Source organism: Branchiostoma floridae, chromosome 6 (assembly GCF_000003815.2).
Source record: "Branchiostoma floridae strain S238N-H82 chromosome 6, Bfl_VNyyK, whole genome shotgun sequence".
NCBI classification, from domain to species: Eukaryota; Metazoa; Chordata; class Leptocardii; order Amphioxiformes; family Branchiostomatidae; genus Branchiostoma; species Branchiostoma floridae.
This window is the reverse complement of record NC_049984.1, coordinates 24431107-24455561: the sequence shown is the minus strand read 5'-3', so window position 1 is coordinate 24455561 and position 24455 is coordinate 24431107. Positions and strand designations below refer to the sequence as shown.

The following is a 24455-nucleotide window of genomic DNA, read 5'->3' as shown; positions in this document are numbered from 1 at the left end:
CAGTTTTGACATAAATTTTTGAGCGGAAGTAAAGTGGTGTAACTATATAAATTGAGATGACTACACCATATACTATACTAATGGGGTGTAGTATTCTTAGTAACAGTGGATGTCACGCAAAAGCAGAATTGGTTTGGACAGGCAAAGAGGACGTTTTCAAGTGACAACGATGAAAACAGAACGAAATAACAGAAAAAAAAAATCATATGCAAAAAGGAAAGGCTTTATATTGCACAGCAGTCTTCAGATTTTGGACAAGACCTGAGAAATCATCCTTTCTCGTCTTACAGGCAAAAATTATTGCTAGCTGAATGGTGGATTTCTGCATATACAACTCAATCATCCAAGTCTTATGCCTTGAAGTAACCATATTCCTTACCACTTTTCCCTTTGTTTTCTTTAAAGTACGAATCTGCAGTTTTCTTTGCAAATTCTCAGAAACGCAACTGGCACAATGTTTGCCACATCAACATACCACTTTCATATCAGACATTTACGAAAGAAATGTATATCTAATATATTCCTTTCTCAGGACGTTGCTGCTTTTTCTCAATATCTTTTATTTACCTACGTATCTTACGAAGGTTACTTTCTATTCAGTTTGGTACAAAATATAAAGGTTCCTCATTCTTCTTCAAGCATGCACAGCCTTCTCTCTTGCTTGTAAATCACTGATTGGCTGCTCAATGATGCAGCACACTTTGCTGGCAGCATCTAAGTTTCATTAACGTTTCAATGTTTGCCTCGGAGCAGTTTGAAAATGTTGCCTTGGTGGCAGGAAAAAGCTGCAACTTGGCAAAACATGAGCTTGTACACACCCTTGCTTTTTATCAACTTTCTGCTCTTGATAACTTCTTGTCATTTGAAAAGTATATTCAGTCAATGAATACCTTAGCTCAATCTCTTCGTGAATTTTTGTTTTTACACTTTAAGTTATCCAAAACCTTTTTCATGACAAACTATCCCAACGTATCTATGACATGTTCTTCAGAACTTTGGGCATCATCTTTCCCAGAGTCACTCTTCCCCAAGAAAATTTGATCCTCCTAAATACGACAAAGCCCTACAAGTACAGACAATTTAACTGCATGTTGAAATTGAAATCTCTTATCTAAGGAGTCGTTTCGTCTTTCAAATAAGTGCAGTCAAGTTTCAGATATCTGAAGCCATACTGTACAGCTTCTACATTTATCAACTGTAAAGATGTCTGTAGTGAACATCCCTACATATTAACGATAAGGAGCAGTGTGCCATTACAAGCTTAAGTCTACGTTTTGTGGTAAAACAACCAAGCCTGTACAAAAGTCTTCAAAGCACCGATACTCCTTTATCGTTGGAATACACTTAAATCCTTTCCCAGTATGTCTTGGTCTCTCTTTCCCACTTGCTTGATGCATCTTATATTATAGTTCGTATAGCTGCATTATGATTAGACGCTCTTCTTCATACTAGTAGTAGGTCAGCAGCATTAATTGTCAACCTTCGTCCAGAGCGAAGTGTCGACATTCAAGCTATTCGAGTCATTTCGCTGCCGGTCTTAGTCACGACGTAAAGCAGCTTCATTGCTCCTCGCGCTTTCTCGAGGGCTCAAACTCCATAGTCCGGTCGTAAGATGCCGTCAGTAAAAAAAGGAAACACTTGGCATTGCGAGATGGAGACGCCTCAGATCAGGTCACAGCGGCGGTAGTACAGGAGGTATGGCACACGCGGAGGGGTGTACTTCATCACCTGCTGCGAGGTCACCACCTTCACGTTCTGGTCGTCGAAGCGGAGCCAACCGTTGATGCCCACGTGGAACACGTCGGTGGTGTAGTGTCCGCCCGTGGCGTTCTTCCCGTGGTGGTAGACCACGGCGAACAGGCGGTAGGTACGCTGGCCCTGGTGGAGCTTGTTCTTCACTGCTGGCGACAGCAGTTCTGGTGGGAAAGAAGAAAATATATATTATCAAACTAGAAAGGCAACATTTTTGCAAAATTCAGAATGTTTTCCCTGTAGCTTTTTGCTTTCCCTGTGTCATATTTGCATACAGCTACAAGAAATATGCTGATGTCAGCTCTGATTGGTTCATGGCAGTTCTAAGCTTTGATTGGTTCAAACCAGTTTTATGCTCAGATTGGTTCAAATAAGTTCTAAGCTCTGATTGGTTCAAATCAGTTCTAAGCTCTGATTGGTTCCTGACAGAAGAAGAAAGAAGACAGTGGGGAAAACGTAATAAGCATTCAGTATAATGATTATAGTAAATACAACGAGAGAGAGAGCGACATTCAACACAAAATGCTATGATGAGAATTGTGTCCTTACATATTACATTTTACACATGTTTTCTATTATTTAGTATTTCTATCTTACTCTTACATCAAAAACATTAATGCACACCTTGCTTATTCTCAACACTTGACCCATAAAAGATAGGAAACCATTGCCTTCCCAAACACCCTTCTCCCTTCCTACCTTTGTTAATGTCCAGTTCGATGTTGAAGTCCACCCTCTTCTGCACCTTCTGGGAACCGCCCGTTTTGTCGTAGACGAAGCGTTTCAGGTGCAGCACCAGGACTGGGGGAAGTTCTTCGATCATCATGCGCCGGGATGCCTCCACCTTCAAGCATATCATAACATCACTCAGAGTCACATATAGACATCCCTTCCACTACTTACATCCCTGTTCTACTTGAGGCCAGGCTTTTAGCTAGGATTTTATCATAGGGTGTCCAAATTCTTGCCGTTCTGTGAGCGCTGCAGGTGCGAGTATTGTAGGGGGTCTGGGGACATCCTCACTCAGTACATTTTGAAATTCATAACTCTCTGAAACACCATTTCCCACATTTTGAGGTGCAAATTTTGGGGAATGAAGCAAATTTACTGTCAGACAGGCCATATGTGACCTGTAGTATCCCTGGTCAATCAGAATTTCATGCTTGTCAGAGGATGTGCTCCCCAGTGTAAGGCCGTACAATACAGGCGTACCGCTGCCTGACTAAAAGCCTGCTTGAGGCTGTCCATCTCAATTAACACTTCAACCAATGAGAGAATAGTAACAAGCATTTCAGCCAATGTGGCTGCATGCAACTACTGTAAGTCAAACTTTTGCATTATCATGTATAACTTCATTTCTTAGTTTTGACAGATATGTATGGGCTAAGGGATCTGTCTATACCTACACCATAGTCCATGAATGTAGATACCTTATACTAGTTATAGTAAGGATTTATGTCCAACACTACTGGTATACTTACTCTTAAATAACAATCCCTACCTCTTGCTTGGTCTTGGAGCATGTGTAACCATGGATTGTCTCCTTGGTCACCATGGCCTCCAGGGCATCTTTCACTGTCCAAATCTTCTCAGACTGAAGAAAAACGAGAAAGTAGAATGAGACAATGTTCTAACAAGAGTTTGATCCCACACAGCTATGAAGTACTCAGAGTTTCTAAAGGGTCTTGTATGTCTAGATATGCAAATGGTTCTAATAAACATTACATGTGTTCATTGATTACTTCGTATCACTCTTTGGTGAATGTACATAAAGCTGTGGAAAAAAAAGACCAAAAACAATACCTCCCTGTGAACTTGTAGCCTCTTCCATTGACCTCATGACCTGGAATGTCTGATATACAACTGGTTCCACTATACACCTTTCTCACGCGGCGGCCATGATAGATCCAAGAAGAGGTCAATGAGGCAAACAGTCAAAACTTATTTCTAAAATCAGGTCCCATTTAGTTTTTCCCCAAACCACACAAATTTTCATGATATAAGAAGGAATAATAAATATTACAAGAAGTATTATGCACCGAAAAATGTAGCAATTTAGAGTAGTGTAGACCGACCCCATAGTCCATTAAGAGATGCAAAATAAAAACATAATAATGCAAATTTTTAACGAATTTGCAGCCATTCACTTATTGGTCAATTTCCTAATTGGCAGGCTACCATTGGTCGAACCGCTAATTATGATGGACAGCCTTTTGTTTGCCACATTGAACTCGTTTTAGATCTATCATGGCCGCCGCGTGAGAAAGGTGTATTTCTTAACTCCAGTGCCATCCCCCCAAGCCTAACTTTTGTCGCAGCTCTATCTTCCAAATCACTTCTTGCCACACTTCGGACAGTGTACTCAAATATAAACTTTAACACACACATCCAGAAAGCAAAAAGGAACACAATCATCCAGATTTGCAAAAAACAAAACCTCTATACACGGAAGCAACAAACCAACCTGGATGTCCAGCTGCAGTGTGAAGAAGGGCTGCAAGGTGGCCGACTCTCGGGTGCCGTGCTGGTGAAAGATGGAGCGCAGCTGGCCACCAAAGATGTCCGATACTGGGGTCCTGACAAAGTTGGCCTGTGCACAGGAGAGACACAAATAATGAAAATCTAATACACTTAGATACCGGTAGCACCAAAAGTAGGTAAATGTTAAACAAACAGTTAATAAATACTTAGCGATCACTGAAATGACACAACTCACTGTGTAAAAGGGTTTCAAATTTTGCCTCCTTACTAAAGCTACTTCAGTGTGATGCATTGTGGTCTAAAGTTCAAAGGACAAAGCGAGGTCAGAAGGGGCTTAAAACTTTTTTTCTATGTACCATAAAAGAGTGGAATGTGCTGCCGGGCTGATGCGAGTGTGCAAATATGTTTGACCAAACAAGAGTTGCCTTCATTATGAAAATCTAGGTGGTCAGGAAGGTTGAACTTATTTGTTTTGCAATCCATGGCATATATTTGCCTATTTTGAAGCTGTTTTGTGACGTTACGACTTACAGTATGTTTGAAAACTTTTTTTAATTTTTGGAAACAGCCCAAAATTGTTGAGCGCGTGGATGTCATCCTTATAAATACAGTGGAAGCCATTTAATTGCACGTCGGATAAACGCACACTTCGGTCAATTGCACGGAATCCCAAAATCCTGTGGCGGTGCGGTCCAACTGGGTAACTTCGCATTATCGCACACACCGGATAATTGCACGGGATTCGCTGCCAAATTGGGTGTGCAATTATCCGGCTTCCACTGTATTATAATCAAATCAACATGGCCTTAGAGAGAAACAAAGAGAAATGAGAACTTACAGTCCGTGTGACAGTGGACTTGTTCTTTGGTCCCACTTGTTCCCACTCGTCCTCATCGCCCTCTTCCTGTTCCATCATGAACCCCTCCACCGCTCCGTCCTCCCGGGGGGTGGGGGAGGAGGGACCGTCAGACTTTGGCGTCAACTCGCCGTTCATCTTGGGCTGGTTATCTGGAGCGGACAAGAACAGTTTCTTAACTAAACTGGGAGAACTACAATCACCCTACACCATTACAAAACTTAAACACTGAACTGCAAATATAACACACATGTACAATCATATACATTTCTCACTAGGTTGTCACACTTATGTGTCAACTCCGTATTCATCTTGGGCTTATCAACAGAAGCAATTCCTTGGTAAGACTATGATTCACTATTCTGATGTACCAAAAGACTTGCAAATTCTTTTCCACTGTGTCAGACAGCCAAACTTTCCTCAGGGCAGGGTTAGACAAGTTTTCAAAAATTCACTTGTCCTATCGGGCAAGTACATTAGAAATTTACTTGCCCAAACCAAATTTTCACTTGCCCGAAATTTCAATTACATTTTTCTATGTGTTTTCACTTTCATAAATTTTCATTTTTGTTAAGAGACCACGTCTAGCAAAATAATAAGACGTTAAACGAGGACAGCAACAACAACAAAATCGATGTCTCTACTGGCTTAAAAATGACATGGTCAATATAGGCAGACATTCAGCCCCATGTGCTGTCACACTCAGTGATAATTTGAGCGGGTCACATCTGGAAATTCTTACTTGCCCGTCGGGCAAGTGGGGAAGTACTTTTGCTTGCCCGAACAGCACTTTTACTTGTCCGGGACAATCGGGCTAATGGACTTGTTTATCCCTGTCAGGGGATAATGAACTACTCCTTGCTGTGTATATTCTTTTTGTACAGGACAGGCTGTCTCCAGGACCTGTCCATCTTTCGTGGGACTGAAATTTGGTGGTTGGGATGGACAAATAGTTAACACTATTCATTCCCAAAATCTGAACTTCATGCCATGAAGTTGATGAAATGACAGAATTGCTCAATTTTATTTTAACAAGTTGTAGGCTTCAAAACAATGAGGGGGATAGGAAAAATAGTTAAAGCAGGAAAAGAAATTAATACCTTTCTGTGCCATCTTCATGGCCACCTGCATCTCTTCATGGATGCCGTTCAGCACGCAGGACAGAAACTCTTCTGCATCCTCCTGCCGACCCTAACAAACAAACAAACAAACAAACAAACGTTTATCACAGCAAACAGTGGAAGACTGGAAAAGCGGGTACAAAGTCAACAGTGCATACATCAGTATCACTACAATTACATGATTTTCAAAATGTAGAAACTATGACTTCAATGCGATGTCAGAGCCACCCATGGAGTACTGTGACATGTACAAAATACATCTTTTTGGAACTTTGGTGCCTTTGAAACAGTAGATAAGACACAAGACATAGTAGGTAGTTGGTAGTAAATGACAGACATTAAACATCATTGACATTGTCCAAAATTGCTTGCTAAATGACATTAAAAGCAAACACTACAGCCTCAAATAACACCTATTGCTAAAATTAGAAATGTTGTGACGTTATGTCACAGACTGTTTTAAAATACGAATATGTTAAATGCAAGCTAACAGTAGTCCTAAACAGCTTGTTAGCCCACCTTGGAAGACAGTGTAGACTTGATAAGTGACAACATGTGGTATACATAGGTCGGTTCAAAGGGGCTCCCTGGTCTCAAGTCCTGGGCAGGTTTCTTACCAGCTGCGGAAAAAAACGGTCCATTTTGTTAACATCAGTCTCTTTCAAAAATACAGACAGCGGTGTTTTTTCAAAACCTGATCTTGCTACAATCGTACACAAGAGCTATCTACCAAAAGTCCAGAATATGGCATATTGAGATACCAAAACTGGAAGTTCCTCTGCAGTACCATAAAACAAAGCTAGGCCTTTGTTTTCCCGATCCCATTTCACGAAGATGCAACAAAGCTTTGAAGTTATGCTGTTCCTACACAAATATCTTGGTACACCGATGTACCCAAAATCAAAAATTAGAATGATGTATGTTCGTCTGTATCTCTGTGGATCTGCCGCTACCAGCCCAAAGCGTAATGAGTTGTATCATTGTCAATAAAGAAAGAAAGAATTATGGGTCCACAAAAGTGTATATGCACACAGCATTTCGAGCCCTGTAACAGTATCAGAGGAAAGTCAAATTGATAACGTAGCAGTTACATGAAAAACTATTAATAGACACACTGAAGTTGAACTCCACTAACCTATGGTCTTTTGAGAATTGGGCATGGATCCAAACTCACTTGTAAACTCCATCCTGTACAATAGGAAAAAAGAAAGTTAAAAGGATGAAATTCAAAGATAGTACAAAGATATATACAAAGATATGGCAGACTATGAAAGTTTTAAAAATAGTGTCATGATTTCACATTCAATTTTGGCCATAAATTTCATGGATGACATCCACTGCAGAGTCTAAATCTAATGGAAGAGTGCAAAAAACACCAGCCAAAAAAAGGGGATGCCTAAATCTTCACAAAGTTTTCTCTCAGGCATTTGTTATCTAATTAGAATCTTAATGTTTGGCAACAACAAGTAAATTTTATGGACAGCTATGCACATTTATTTTCAACCGATTTCGAAGAAACAAGCAAGAAATTCTGTTCCCCTTTTCCCTTTTTGGTTTTGTTGACGGTACAAAATGACAACACAATAAACAATAGGGAATTACATAATCTCCAAGCAGACCTTGCTATGGCATAAGATAGTATCATTAGCTGGGGAAGGAGTTTAGCCAGCGAGCAGTTTCCTTGGCCAGATCTGCTTGGAGATTAACTTTGTCAAAGTAAAAGAAGAGTTCTGTGTACTATTTTCACTCACAAGCAGTCCAAGATGGGTGTGGCAGTGGGGCCCCTCTTGTTTGGCGAGGAGGGGAGGGGCATGTTCTTCATGAGGTTGTACATGGGGGGACAGGCTACCATGGCCTGGAGGGTCTGTTGGGGTTCGTCAAGGCTTCAACTTGTCACACATTGGAGCAGAATTGCTTTTAGTTCATGTTGGATACATTATATTGTACATTTGCAATCTATTCATAATATTAAAAAGCAATAAAATCTAGCTAATAGCAATCATAACATATGATTACGTTGATTCCTAAAGAATATACATTGATTCCAATACAACAAAACAGAGAATAATATCATATCATTATCACTGCAATATTAGATTCACAATAAATTAATACCTCCGTGAAATGGGATGTATTGTGTTTCAAGTGTATTTTTGGTTTTCCACATGCTAGACACATCAGGGACACTGACAGGAAGTTAGGTCAAAGGTTCCAAGATGGGTTACCAAAGGCTATCTCACTTGCTGTTTTCAATTTCCTGCTTTTCTTGTCTGTGGCCAACTGAGAGCCAGTGGGAAAATGCCTGGACAATATCAGCAAGCAATTCACAATGAACAAAGCAAATTTCACAAAAACTCCCACGGAGCTGCTTAACTTTTTGTTTTGTAACGCTAGTTCACCTTTATTTGCAGGGTAACCTATATCCGTTGTACCTAAAAACAGGATACTTAGGGATATCACGTTGATGGACGGTTGTTTCAAATTGCATTTTTTTTCAATATAATGCAGTTTGAGACCACCGACTTGATATCCTTAACTACCCTGGTGTTAAATACAATGGATAAAGGTTACCCCGCAAGTAAAGGTGAACTAGCGTTAGCTTTGGGCAACAACTTAGCTATAATATGTTTCTAAATCCACACTACATACTAGACACATGTACACAGAAGGATACAGCATTGATGTAGCACCAGTTGCCCTTGTTGACCAGTCCACGTGGTTGCAGGGCCACTGGTTTGTGGCTCACCTTGGGCTCCAATAGGTATTCTGAACAGGGAAACAATAAAACAATGTCACACAATTCCTATTAGTAAACTGTAAATAATCCGTTTGCAGCAGTTTTATGTTAAACTTTGCAGTTTAAACATTTGGGGTAGGCAAGCAGAAGATGGAAAACAGCCATTTTTGCAGTGGTGTTCTGTTCACATTGAACTCAGCTTACTGAGAAAACCATGTCAATAAAAGCATAGCGAAAATGTCAACATTTACATTACTATCAGACCATAAAATTTAGTAATCTTATAACAAAACTGGTCCTTTTTGATTGGTAATTGGCTATAATACCTACCTATTAGCATTTAAGACAACAACAACAGTTGAGCACTGGTAATATAAATATTTTTTCTTTGTTATCTTTTATCAAATAACGTCCATCTTGAAAATTTACATTAGACAAAATTTGAGCACCAACCTCCAAGGCCCCTTATGTGGTCATCATCCTCTGGCGGCACGACCGTCTTCTCAGCAAGCTTGGCTTGGGGTTCACCTGTGGGGCCTTGGGCCGGTGTGGGGCCGGTAGCGGGCGCAGATTCGTCGTTCCCCACGTGTGCCACGTACGCTATAGGAGTATTATGGGCCATCTGTGGACTACTAAAACATAGGAAGGGAGAAGAGATGTTACATGTGTGAGAGTAGCTTGACAAAAGGCTACAGGGAATTTTGCAGCTGGGGACGGAAAAAAATTTTGCCCATTCCGTCCTCTGTGAGTAACATTTATCCCTCAACATGCAGGAAATAGCATTTGAGAGGGTCTAGATTGAAAAATATTCCTTGGGAGCATGCCCCCGGACCCCCTAGTAACGCTGTGCCAAAGCCATTCAAAATCGAGGGGACAGAAAATGATTTCAGGCTGGCTACAACCCTGGGGAAAACATTCTGCATTTTCACACAAATGTTGCCTTTCTAGTATTAGATGGACATATTACAGGACTTGGCTTGGATGGGATAGCATTAAGAGCAGGCTTTTAGCTAGGAATTTTTTTTAGGGTGTACATCTGTAATGTGTTTTACACTGCGCGGCGGAGCCGCGCGACGAGCGCCGAAGGCGCGAGCATTGTAGGGGGGTCCGGGGGTATCCTCCCCCGGAAAATTTTTAAATTTAAAGCCTCTGAAATGCTATTTCCTGCATTTTGAAGTGGAATATAGCCAAATTTTTGTCTTTGCTGCATTACTACTTTTTTCCTGAGAATGGGAGGTATGTGTTCTTGATTAGAGGTGGGTATGGCTTAAAGAATACATGAGGTAATTTTCAAGTAATATAACACTGATTCCTTACAATATAATGTTTCATGAGTTAATACATACAATCAGAGAGAGTAAATTAACCTCACTGCTAAAGGTGATGTTACATATATAACAACAGCAAGCTAAAGAAGTCTACAAGAAAATCTGCAAACCAACAGACGAGAAAGTGTAGCCAGGACTGCCAGGTACATCTTATATTTCTTTTGTGTATCTACTCTGTTAAGAACATAGCTGAAAATAAATGCACTGAAAAGTTACTTGTAGCCTGTAACATCAGCGTTAACTTTACACAGTACAGAAAAATATGTGTACAAACATTTAATTCATCGAAAATATATAGCAGAAAAGATGTGCTCCAAGGGCAAATTAAGCGAAATTTTCTCAACAAACAGCATCCATTTAGCAATATTTTGAAAATAAAGACTGCAACAAAAGTAATATCTCAAGTTACCGTGAAAAAATCGCGACCTCCGTTCAACATTTTCTACGAATTCAGTGCCGAAACCGCCCCCCTCCCCAGTATGTCATCGTCACATTAGCTGTTGTTTTTCCCACATTCCACCGACAAACAAGCAAAAAAACCCTCCAAAACAATCCTATACATGTACTTATCACCAATGACTTCAGGCATTCGACGAGTTTTCGTAAACAAATCAAAGTATTTACGCTTTCCTGCGTGATTTTTCCCGCGAAAACAGCGGGGATATCAGATATTCCACCAATAATGGCGACCGGGCGCGCTACGTCACGCCGAAATGGCCAATGGGGTGCGACTCTCGCGATTCGCGAGATGTGAGTTGGTGCGAGATTGCGCGAGACTTGAATCACCCAAAATGGCGGCTCGGTGCTCGGCGCTCGGCCCGGAATCGGCGAATTTTGAACTTTGAGCGAAGTTTCCGGGGGAAAATAAGGGCGTACAGAAGCCGTACATCCAAAAAACAGGGCGTACATTTTGTGATATTTTTATTAAAGGGCGTACATTGTACGCCCGTACGCATTGCTAGCTAAAAGCCTGATTAAGAGTTAATTCTTGCCCATTTGAGTCCCAAGAAAAAGAACGATTCTAGAAATTGTAATTAGCAATTATAACACAGCTACTAGTAGGGAGGGCAAAAGCAGCCACATCTTTGAACATAAAATCTTCTTTTTTTGCAAATACTGTAAATGCAGAAAATTGGTTTAATGTGGATAAATGTTCGCAGTTTTCGCGGTGGCCACTTCACCGCGAACTTAAAACAACCGCGAAAAGTCCCTTTTCCCGCTACCGCAAAATTAAATGCATTTACAGTATAACAGAATAACGAAAGTATGAAGAAAACTTAACACAGCCCTCCAGTAAAATAGACAGTGAAGGACATCTCTAAGTCTTTAAAGTCTGTCTTATAAAATTCTCCCTACCACCTAACCCATGAACCAAGACAAATTGAGTGTCAAATGGCTGCCTTAGCAAGCTGAAGGTACTGTTACACAATGTAGAACATGTCTAACGTACCTTGACCCTTTAAACAATCCTGCCCATGTTTTAGGAACGGTCGGGGGAGGCGAGGACACGGCAGGCGGATTTGAATTATTTACAGACTGCTCCGATTGGCTGTCATCGCTTTGATTGACAGCCTCCACGCTTTTTGCATCCTCCTGGCTCTCTCCCATTGCATTGTGGGAATTTCCTGCTGCAGGTGCATCTTGGGAAGGATTTGACACATGTCTGCCAGCCTCTTCCTCCTTTATTGCCTCTGCTGGGTTCGAATGACTGCTAACTTCGGGAGTGTCTACAGCAGAGGGTTTAACGGCATCTGCTGGCACGGGTAACGGCGACACGGGTCCGTTTGGAACGACCATTACGCTAGGAGAAGGAACGACGGGGTCTACGTTTGGTCTGTGTTTGATCTCGGATTCCCCTATCGTTTTCAAAATAGTCCTGGGCGGTTCCTGTAGGGGGCTAGCAGGCACGTCGTTTGGGAGGGGGGTTACGCTAACATTGCTGGGATTATTACTGATCGCTACGTCTTTCACAGGCACATATTGATGGCTCGCGCCGACGGGTTCGGTCTGTCCCGAGCTCTCTGGTATTCTCTGCGGTCTCACGTCCACGTGATTCTCTACCGGTCTCTGCAACGACGCGGGAACCTCTGTAACGACTGTCTCTGCGGCACCCGCCTCCAGATCCTTGTAATAGTTCGGCGGGCGCTTCTTTTTGTTTCTCCTCTCCTTTGGCTTGGCGCTTCCGTTAAAATTATTCCCGTTTCCATTGCTATCGTCTTTCACTGTGTCTTTTCCTTGCACGGATTCTGATTCGCTGCTGGCAACAGAGTCTGTGGGGCTCTGGTAATATCCCTGTTTGTCGGAACTCGATATGTAGCTGGACTCCGAGGACGAGTCCACGCGGTTGCTCGCGGAAATCTGGACGTAATCCGGCTGGCGCAGAGAAGCTGGGGCGGAGTCTACATAGCCTGGAGCGGGCGCGTGGGCAACTTGGTCCTCTACTGCGGAAACCTCAGGGATGGCTGGAATAGAGATAACACAATTAATCATCAGTAATTGATGGTAGAATTGAGGTCAAGATACAAATGAACAATTCAATACGCAGGCTACTAAACAAAGCCCCTAAAAATATAGAGCATAAACAATACTCATGTCTGCTTTATGAGTAGTTTACCAACTTTGACCCAACTTCCTTCTGAAGGAAGAATGATGATTCAGAAGTACATAATTATAGAATCTGTCATAAAAGAGCACTCCCTACAAAGTACCAAATATATAAAATTTCCTCCTCCATGGAGATTCTGTTTTCTGTAAAGCATTTGCGTGTGCGTCCATCTGCTTGCAAAGACGTTAATGCGAGAATGCCTGGAGGTATTGTCTTCAATATGATGTTTGGTACAATTTGAATATCTCCTGTTCTGAACAAGCCATAGTCACAATTTTTGGTTGGTATAGATAGCTATAGTGGTCGGGAGGAAGCGACATACATTTTGTAAGTTTGGGCCCTCTTGTTGACTATATTGTAAAATGCAGAAATGTTCGCGGTGGATTAATGTTCGCGGTTTTCACGGTGACCACTTCACGGCGCTAACTTTAAACCACCGCCAACATTTTTCTATTACGGTATTAGACTGCAGTCTATGGTGTTACCGCAAAAGGTTCTTTTTCCCGCGAAATTAAATCCCCGCGAACCTAAATGCATTTACAGTATATTGCTACTCTACTGGCATTTTTATCAATAAAAGAAAAAAGAAAGAAAAGTCAACTGACAAAATGGCACAGCTGTGAACGTTTGTATTCTAGTCTATGGCTGCCAATTCTGCCACATGGTTATTTACCATGACCCTGTGAACTTCAATCCCCATGAGATCCTGCCAAGTGCCTTTCCTACATGTACAAATATAGCGGCATGTCCCGACCCAGGCTCTATTTCCTACCCTCCACCTGCCACTAGGGTGACATGACTGGGGATACCGCCGGCTATTTTCAGAGCTGCCACCAGCAAGCCAGCGCGTGTTAGGGCTCCAAATACTAACTCAGTAACTGGCTACATGACAGGGTTGGACAAGTCCACTAGCCTGATTGTCCCGGGCAAGTGAAAGTGCTGATCGGGCAACCGCATGTCTTACAGTATCAGGCAAGATTTTTCGATGATTGAGATTTTGATATACAGTCATGTACTTGGTCATAGCATCAAGCATTGGTCGACACTGAAAAATAGAGCCAACAGAATTCCACTACTGGAAGTGAAAATACATAGAGAAATGTTACTTCAATTTCAAGCAGAGTTTGTTCGGGCAAGTATATTTATGTGGGCGAAGCCACACATTTAGTATTCTCTACAGATATTCCAACCGGAAATCAGAAAAAATGGAAGCTGTAAACATGCACTCCACGTTTCAAGCTTTTTGATTGGCTTACAGTCGCACTTTCTCGGTTTTACGTCAGAGGTGAACCTATCAACGCACAGAACACAATCGGCATCGACATTGATAATAACCAATCAGAACTCTAAAGAACTAAAAATGGAAGCTGTCAACATATACTCCGCCTTTCCAGCTTTTTGATTGGGACAAAGTCGCGGACTGTCTCGGGTGCACGCAGAACTGAACAAATCAACGCACAGGACACAAAATGGCATTCTGCATGCAGTTTGACAATACTTTCGCAGCTGAGACGACCAAACAGGCGCTCAAGGAAGAAGTTGCCCGCCATGGAATGAACGAGATTGATAAATTTTCACACAAAAACGTTATCTTCAGAAAATTGGACCTTGGAATCTTGCAAATTCAACGGTGAACGGACGTGTTCACGCAACGCAATACATTTGTATACCTGTTAAAACGTGTGCTTGTAACATGTTGTTGCACTGGCTCAGTGGTATTATTCACGCGTGGTAAACCAACGCTCCGGGATCGAATCCGTGGACAGATAATGTTTTTTAATTTTTTTTCTTTTTGCTGCATTTTCGCGAAAATGTTGCCTTTATTGTTGCTTCTTTTCTTGCTATTTTTGCTTTCTTTTCCCTTCGCCCACATCCTGCATTTTTTTTTCAAAAATGTTGCTTTTCTAGTTTTCATGTACTTGCCCATTGAATAGGAAATTAATGACACCTTAAATATGTCTTTCCAATGTATTGGACTCTACTACTGTACTACTTTTCATCAGGCCTTCTACATGGAAAAATTAATTCTCTGTGAAAATAAATGAACTTATAGTTACTGTAGTTGTGAAGATACTTAAGTTCTAGATATTTTTGCAAACTTCACATCCCCCCCTCAAAACCATCTATGCTATGATTAGTATGAATACAAATGTCAACTTTCTTTGAAATAGAAGCCAGGTCAGATGAGGGCAAATTGCTATATTTGAAACTTGTCTATGTGAGGCCTGGTGCTAAGGATTAGAGGAAATATCAATTCACTGTGTTCAAATAGCATTGAGATGTTTTCAGGTCAATAGAGCTTGCACTTTCTTTCCATTCAATTTTGATAGGGACTTATCTTTAATTGTCGCAATAAATTGCTTTATTTTTTTGGGAGAGGGATTAAGTTCTCATCAAAATCTTTAAAAAAAAACTGTTATGGCCACATATTGTTGGTCCCTTACTTAAATTCTTCTATACTCTTATTTAGATTCTATCTATCATAAAAAGATCATTCCATTGACCATAGCACGTCTACAACTTACACAAGATTTCGAAATGAGTTTTGTTGCAGTATCTTAGGAAGCTGCTAGGGAGGTTCTATCATCAAAAGCGTTTATTTTTTACTTTTACCAAGCTACCAAATGTTGTAAAGAAGGATCCATCCAGCTTCTTGGGTTATGCTTTTCACATATCACAAACACACAAACACACACACAGATATGAACGAACACACACACACACACACACACACACACACACACACACACACACACTTACTTAATAATGAAATTAATGATTAGCCCAACTCCATTGTTATCTTATATCAAAGACTTGTGTTAGCCCTCATTATGTTATTTAGGATGTTAAGACTTATTCTTTATACCTATCTTTGTACTTTGTGTAATATTCGTTGCCATACTTTGTACCATGTGCAAATGTCGTGCAATAAAGTTCATTCTTACACACAGGCACACACATAACCTTCTTATACCAAAAATAATAAGGTTTCATACAAAAACCATACCTGTGGGCGCAGGTGCGGCTGCTGTAAGGATTCTGCGCTGCTCTTCCCAGGGTAACTGGTAGGGAGAAATGAATATTTCATTAAAACAAAACAGATGTATACAATTTTACTGAAACCCTACAGTACGAGCAAAAAAGGTAGTACTACGAAGCTATGTCTGCACTCTTGTTGTACACGTAAAATACAATACTGTAATTAGACCGACAAGAGAGCTGGGACCGAGGGTGGTGTGGAATACACTTTATTGCTTTTTATTCTTGTCATACCCACCCAAATAAAACACATATTTCAATGCAAAATGCGCCAGAAGTTGGTGTCTTCAAACAAAAGAATTCAACATCAATCAAATAAAAATCTGGAAACAGCAATGCAAACAAAAGAAGTATGTTTGAATCAATCTATGCAGATGATCTGTACCTCCACTCTCTTGTTGGGTGACTGTGCCCTGAGGATGCCACATACTCGGCTGTGTTCTTCTGCACTCAGGCCAGTTGTGAAGTCCCCAAACGTCAACTGGTCCTGAAAAAACAACAACAAGAGTTCCACAAACATGTTCATCAACATCTGTAAATCTAAGGAGGAGGGTGAAGAGGAAATTGCTGAATTTGCTCATAAGCAAATACAAGCCTTTCTAGTCTTTTTTGCTCCACAAAGTCTGTGAAATCTGTATAAAATCAAAAAAGCGTATAGTGTAAAAATATAACCTCTATGTACTGCACAAGGCCTGTACACATTTATTCATCATTTGGGAAAAGAAGGGATCATTAACAGAATTTAGAATGATGGAAACGTTCCAAGACAAACAAAAAAATTATTCAGATGGCAATTGGAAACCAATGTTTTGTTGTCATTTTAAGCTTACAAAGATATATTTCCAATCCATGTCAAGAAAATCGGATTTAATTGGTTGATGGGATAGAATTTTTGTCTGTTCCCACAAGCAAGTTTCTGTCCTGGAACAGACAGCTGTAGTAATACTAGGAGAGACAGTGATGCCTGTACAGGGCTCGAAATACTACCTGCATATGCAGGTTAGTGCAGGTAAAGTTGGAGTCGTGCAGGTATTTCTGGTGTCTACCTGCACCTAACCTGCACTGGTCCATGTACTGAGTTTTATACATAAATGTCCTACGGTGTAGGTGTATGTGGATTGGTATTAGCTGCATTGACTGTTACCACCTATTAGGTATAAAAGAAAAAAAAAATAGCAATGGTTCCTCAACAATTTTAGTATGATCCATACTTCCTAAATTCAGAGTGGTGCAGTTAAAATTTGTGTAGGTATGCAGAAAAATGTATTTTGAGCCCTGCTGTATTTACATGTAAGAGTATATATTTTATAATCAGACAAGTACTGAAGTAGAATGATGAAACCATTTAGTCCCTTCGGGCAGGAATATTTTAATCAAGATTCTTAACGAGATTTATAAATGAAGCATTATTCTACAACACAATTCAGGACATACAGTTGGATAAGCATGACCTACTTCTGTCCATTCTAATATTGCTAGAGCATTTATCAATATTTCTTAGGGCCAGTTTGACAAAATACTGCTACTAGTAAATCTAGTTGTTCCAGGCCCAAAGTCAAAAGTTCAGTCCCACTTCGGGACCAGGTTTTTGGACTGGGGATTTGCATACGATTTTTCGCGAATAATCTGAAAAAATCAAAGAAATGAAAAAGGCAGCTTGGTGCAGAAATTATACTGCATTATATTCATGAATTGATTATCACTTAATTTGTCCTTAAGAATATTGTATAGACTGCTTTCATATCAATCCATTTGCTCGTGATATTTATATCTTTAAATGTATATCCAGTATAACTGCCATTTTGCATATAATATACCAGCTATACAGTAACAAGTTTCACTCTACGATAAATCAAGGAAAAAAGGAATTTTGAACACCTCAAATGTGGTCATATGTCAGGGCTCGAAATACTGGGTGCATGTATACCCAGGTGCACCTAGAATTGGAGCTGTGCACCCAATTATTTTCTGGGTGCACAGGGTGCACCTAGATATATTCTTAGGTTTATGTATGTAAAGATATCAAAGTATACGTATACATCATATTCTTGACATCTAAGTGTTAGAAAGATAATAAAAATGTCTGTCATGGTGCTTCTTTAAGAATTTGATAGCTTGTAATTAAGTTTTATTATTAGGTTATTACTTAAATTTAAGTGGTGCACCCCAAAATTTTTTGGTGTACCCAATTTTTTAAGCTGGGTGCACCAGTGCACCTAATCCCAAAAATGAATTTCGAGCCATGTATGTGTAATTGACATAGAAACACTTAACCCATTCATTAAACCTGTGTAATAACACTAGATTTCAGGACAGATACTGACAACGTGCTGGGTGTTCATTACGATAAATCCATCAAATTGATGGACATGCATTGTTGTATCCATCCACTAAGGTTTAGGGGTGGCCACACATCTCAATGTTTTTCAGTACCAAGAATGGTAGAGATGGGTATCAGAAATATATTTATATACACCTTTTTTTTGTGTGAAATCTTTTAATTTGCATGTGTAAACTCTGCCAGGGGGTCTAATTAGCATTTATGGGACAATAAACAAACATTTAAAATGTAGGTCACTGGGCCCTCCCCTGAACATAGGCTAATTTCATTCCTTTACATGTGCATAAAAACCTTCTGGCAGATGCAAAGGAAAATTGCTATGTCTTTTTCCTTGATTTGCGTGCCTTGTATGCATTTTTTTCTACCGGTTGTGTACAATAAAACTGAGCTGGTTTCATCCAGTCAAATCCGGCTTGAGTGTGTCTACCAAGTTGAACCAATAACATGGCTAGGTCAGATGATACCATACAATGATGCCCAAGGAAGTATTGACACCTTACTAAATTAAAAGGCCTGCTCCTAAATGGTGTTGAGATACTGGGGAAAATAATTTGAACAAATACAAACTGCTCAGTCAGAGATTTAACAGACTACAATTACCAGTGCAATGGTCAAGTGGATTGAGTGTTCGCCTTGCAGTCAGTATATAGGTCATGAGTTCAATCCCCGACCGAGTCATGCCAACGACTTAAAAAATAGTACATGTATAGTTCTCTACTTAGCACTAAGCGTTTAGAATTCAGTATGGTAGTTGAACGCACATCAGTACCAGTGATGGCACAAAAGTTGTGTGGCCCAGGGCTACAAAGATGTGAACTTCCTGATACACAATTTGGTGTGGGAACGAAGAAATTATCAAGAAGTTCCTTCAATAGTACCAGAGTCCTCCCCAGAGGATGTAAATAACGGAGGCCCTCCACTATACTCCTAGCTCAGCTCCCATATACTACTTCTGAAATTTAGTTTCTTCCCTATTTTCTTGGTTACTTTTGCTAAAATTAATAAAAATTCACTGATTTTTGTGCCAAATAGTGTCACTTTTCCTGGCGGTATTGTCTGCAAAAAACTTGCAAATGGGCGATGATGAAAATGATAGTCGTTTTGCCACTTCAGAACAAAGGAATCATTATAATATATCATACTTGTAGTATTTGACACCCTCTGTCATTGCAAAATTACCCATTTTCATGAAAGCTCAGCGCGTTGGTTTTGGTTATCTATTCTTACGCCAGTCACTGTACTAGAATTTAAAAATTCTGGGGAGAACCCTGATTGCAATACGGTAAGATTGGAGATTATCTAGAACATTCCATACGTAATTTGCATACAACAGTTGGAGTCTGGTAACAGGTAACAGACCTTGAAACTTGCAATTTTGTGGATGAAAAAATCCAAGCCCCAAGATTATGCGCATCTCATCATCAAGCATGCTGATGCTATCATGCAGATCTATTGCTATCTGTTTCATATGTATAGACAGTTTTTCATTGGATCAATTTTACTGGTATACTATGGCACTTTTCTCCCCCCCCCCAAAAAAAAACACCCACTCTTCACCCATGTGTGTTCTTATGCTACTTCAGGGCTCGAAATCCTTTTTTCTGCATATCTGCACTGGTGCAGGTAACATTGAAAATTACCTGCACCAGACAAATTTTACCTGCACCACTCTGAATTCAGGAAGTATGGATCATACTAAAATTGTTCAGGAACCAATTTTGCTATTTTTTCTTTTATACTTTATAGGTGCTAACAGTCAATGCAGCTAACAACAATCCATATACAGTAGAAGCCGCTTAATAATCCGTGCAGTTAACAGAAGTGTGCGTTAATCCGTTGTGCAATTAACAGGCTTCTACTGTACACCTACATGATAGCACATTTATGTATAAAACCCAGTACTTGGACCAGTGCAGGTTAGGTGCAGGTAGACACCAAAATTACCTGCAAAGCTGCAATTTTACCTATGCAGGTGGTACATGTATTTCAAGCCCTGTAAGTATGCCCAAAAGAATTCAAGCAGCCTTGAATCATTGTAGAATATCAGGAGCTACATTTGTGTCCTCTAATCGAGTCCCTACATCTGCATGGCCTTGTTGGTCCCAACCAAACACAAGGAAGCATGTCCTTGCCAGTGTTAGGAAAACTTGCTATCAGTATTTGCAACATTTACACTCCCAGTCCTTCACTCATTCCAAACTCACACAAGATGTTGATAAAGGTAGTCCTTCACTCATTTCCAAACTTACATGTGTTGATAAAGGTAACTTATACACACCAATATTCACTTGGTGGTTCATGGATCTTTTTAAAAGTGAAAATATAGCAAGCAGACATCATAATAAATGCTAGGAGGTCGGAAAACTTGAATATGAGGCATACACTCAGGTCCTCAGGCTTTGTTTTTAAGGTGTTTTTCCAGTTAAGCATATTTTTTTAAGTTTTGAAAATCTGTGAACCAACAAATTAAATTGGTCTATTGTCATGGGAAAGTGGAGTACGGATATGGGACCACAGTTTTATGAAAAGTAAAAAATCGCTTCATACAAGTTATGAATTTGTATTGAACTCTGAAGAGTACAAGCTGCATATCCAGACAGATGTTGATCCACTTACACTAGAATCAATAAGTGTCCTCAGACACTGTACCTCCTGGACCATTTAACAGCCTATCCAAGGGACTCCCTAAACAAAGCCCAAAGCTAGATACTGTAAATGCAGAAATGTTCGCGGTGGTTTTATGTTCACGGTTTTCACGTAGCCAATCCACCGCAAAATTCACAACCACCGCAAAAATTTTTCCAGGACAGTATGTAACTATAATACATTTGTAGATGGCTACCGCGAACTCCAAATCACTGTGAACACTCCATTTTCCGCTACCGCTAATTTGAATCCCCGCAAACTTAAATGCATTTACAGTACTCATTTTGATTTAATGCATTGGGGAAATTCCTCTTTCCCAAGGACACATTGCCAAAGGCATGTCAGCAGATTTGAATTCAGATCCTGTGACTCCTGTGAAAAAAACATGCCATGCCAACATGATGCCACAAATTACAAGTGTACTTGCAAGTGTCAATATCAACCATGGTAAAATCTTGATCAACATACTAAAATCAATGAAAAGATTACCACTACACCTGTAATAACCTGCTGTAATTCACTTTGTCTTCACTTTACCGAACTTTCGTGGTCTGAGAAAATTTAACTTGTTCTAGGAAGTAAATGTTCACAGTGAACAAATTATCTGTTATTGGCAATGATAATAATAGAATACAACGCGTTATATTCTGTATCAACCGATGACCGATGTACAAGTCCGACTGCGGGAAGGATACACAGTGTTGTATCTTATTTTGTCACACTCAGCTGAGAAAACACTAGCATCCAAATCCGGTATACGAATTTTCAACCATGCCACACTTGGCCCTCTCAAAATAGTTCAATTTACTTGAAGGAAGCCTGTGTGATACAACATCGAAGCCTGCGTGATACAGAAAGTTATCACACGGTCCGGAACACCTGTATCAAACGTTCTGCTGCCCAGGTATGACATAAATTCACGTTACAGTCATCACAGTGAAAACCGTGAACATAAAAGTACATTGAAAAGAAAAACAGTAATTACTTTACATGCCCCAGAGGCTACCTGTGTAGTCTCATTAGCTGGTCATTCAATAGGGTAGTCCTCTGTGCTAATCACCACAGTCTATTGTTATGTAAATCAACTACCAATTGGGTCATCTGCTATAAAAACACCTCCAACTTCTATCCTCCAAGGACATGCGTTTATAACCATTAATCAAATATTCATATATACTTTACAAGCAAGATACTTGTATCAAAGGGAATGATTTGGTTTTGATGACAAGAAAATTACCAATGATCGAGTTCTGAACGAGTCATTTAGTGCTATACTGTAATTCTCGATTAGTTGATAGTAACTTAATTTTAGTGACTTTCGCGGTCACTAGTAAACTGCTGAAATTTCATTATCATCACAAATATTTGATAACTAACATTTGAGATATAGCCATGATTGTTACCAAAGTTAAAATTTAATGCCATGAACTATTCCCTTTCCCTCAAAGTCAAACCGCTAAAATTGGCGGCAGCGGTATCAAATGTTTTTACAGTATTGTTGACCTACATTGAGTCACTGTTGGGCACAGTTGATTGATAACAATCTTACTTTGTGAAGGCCAGTTTTTGTGAAGCAACTTTTCTAGAAGTGACAGGTGAAATTTCAACAAATTAGGGCATGACAAACCATGCTTAGGCCAAGCAAAAAAAATATGTTTCAAGTTACAAGATTAGAGTCCGTAGATAGGGATCCTCTGTCTTTAAATATTTTTCTTAAGATTATAACTGACATGATCCAACAAATGTAAAACTGAAATACATAAGGCACTACGTATTATGACTAATATTTTCAGCATCCTAAGGCACTACGTATTATGACTAATATTTTCAGCATCCTATTGCAATCATACAAAATCATTACAAATACATATGCATCGAACAAGCACAGAAAGGTAACAAATAAGTACAATATTCCCTACACATTCTTACAAGAACAGTTCAAAGCCCTAAACTTTTAATCGAGTGTGAAATACAGGAAGTCAGTTTCGAATTTCGTCACTCAGAAGTCAGATCAAAAATTTCGTTTTTCTTACCAGCGACCAACAAAAAAAAACTCTCGGATCAGTAGGTTTTTGCTGGGGTTGGTTGGGTAGGTGGAAAAATTACATTTATCTTAGGCCTTACATCACATTTCATAGCCTTGTTTATATTGAGGAAAAAGAAAACATGGATATGCTGACAAAACGTTGTGTGCATCAAAATATGCAAATTTCACAACAGCTGATCAGCAATAGGATATGGCACATTGATGGAATGCATATTTATAATCAGATGCAACAACAGCAAAAAATCCTGTCTTCCAATCATCATAAGGCACTTACTTGCCAAATAATGCATTTTTCAAAAGTATCTTTAGTTAAAGATTTAGAAAAGTGCCACCATGCGACACGTTGTTCCAGTTTCACGTATGAAAGTGGGTTGTGGGTGTGCATTTCAATGCATGGAGGGGGTGGGGGGAGGGAAGCCTTACCGAAAATTCTCACTCCCTCGCTTAAGACTGTAACAAACTCTAATTCCTCCTACAGTCTGCTTTATTGGTTGATTTTCTTGAAAGATGAGGTAGAATATGCTAAGAAAATGCGTCAAGGTTTGAGGTAGAAGTTGTCGACTGTCTTTTGGATCTATGCTATCTGGGATGTCACATGGCAGACATGGCGGCCTTAGCATGCAACTTGCCATGCCGCGTTCCTTACCCTGCATGCAGGCGACTTTTCCGCCTACTCAAGACCCGTCTCACCCCCCTTAAACCTAGAATACACGTCTAGGAACAAGCTAAGAATCTGCTAAGATGTGATGAACACACCAGACTTGACACAGACGGGGTAAATAGTCCAGGCGTGTGACAAAAATAGATCGAGAGACACGAGCGAGCATTCCTTCCCATATGCTGCACGGGGGGGAAGAGTGTGAGCGCCAACTGGCCTGCATGTAAGAACGCATAACCTGGCTCCCGTTTGGTTTAGAGACGTATAAATCACGCCAAAATGAAGCCAAGGATCTTAGCAATCGACCTGAAGCGATCAGAAGTCGTTAAAAGGAACAGGGAAGGTGCCTTACCGTTTGAACGCGAGCCATGTTTGCAGGTTAAAGCTTGCTAGTCATGCTTCTCCTAACGCCATCTTGGAAAAATGTGAGCCACAGTGCGCGTGCGCGGGAGGGACGATTCCGAAATACCGCGCTGTGATTGGTCAGTTGGGAAAGTCACCCGGGTGGGCGTGGTTGCAGGTGGCTACAGGTGTTCAAAAACAGGTATCCCTTATTTTTTACCTGTCACAAATATCTTTGCGCGGCATCAAATTATGCTTTTGATATATTCATTTCTATGAAGATATGATACCAAACAAAGTACATAAATCAGAAACACAAATGTCAATTTTGTTTATGAGAATATGACACCTTTTTGTTTATGTCAGTTTGACCGATCCAAAACACAACAAGTGGACATCTTCTTTCAAGCGCTTCTTCTTGAATATTATTATATCCTATTCTTAAAACAAACCATCTTCCATCCCATGATCTGCTTGCACCCTGACCACAATGCAGACCTGT

General features: G+C 40.1%; 1 protein-coding gene across 2 annotated transcripts; it reads right to left on the bottom strand.

Annotated features, from left to right (window-relative positions):
* Window positions 1–393: 393 nt before the first annotated feature.
* Window positions 394–24114, bottom strand: LOC118418286 (ubiquitin carboxyl-terminal hydrolase 10-like). 2 transcript variants are annotated; one of them, XM_035824135.1, is made up of 15 exons: window positions 23964–24114; window positions 16305–16406; window positions 15888–15942; window positions 11726–12737; window positions 9401–9579; window positions 8885–8976; window positions 7962–8074; window positions 7346–7398; window positions 6730–6830; window positions 6190–6280; window positions 5072–5241; window positions 4217–4342; window positions 3254–3346; window positions 2452–2596; window positions 394–1916 (listed from the first exon to the last, which is right to left on the bottom strand). In XM_035824135.1, exons 1-15 carry the CDS (start codon window positions 23979–23981, stop codon window positions 1663–1665), a joined length of 2604 nt encoding a protein of 867 aa, XP_035680028.1. In that variant the 5' UTR covers window positions 23982–24114; the 3' UTR covers window positions 394–1662. The 2 variants fall into 2 exon arrangements, with proteins under 2 accessions (XP_035680028.1, XP_035680029.1); XM_035824136.1 differs by having other exon boundaries at window positions 1663–1916; window positions 9401–9576.
* Window positions 24115–24455: the final 341 nt, after the last annotated feature.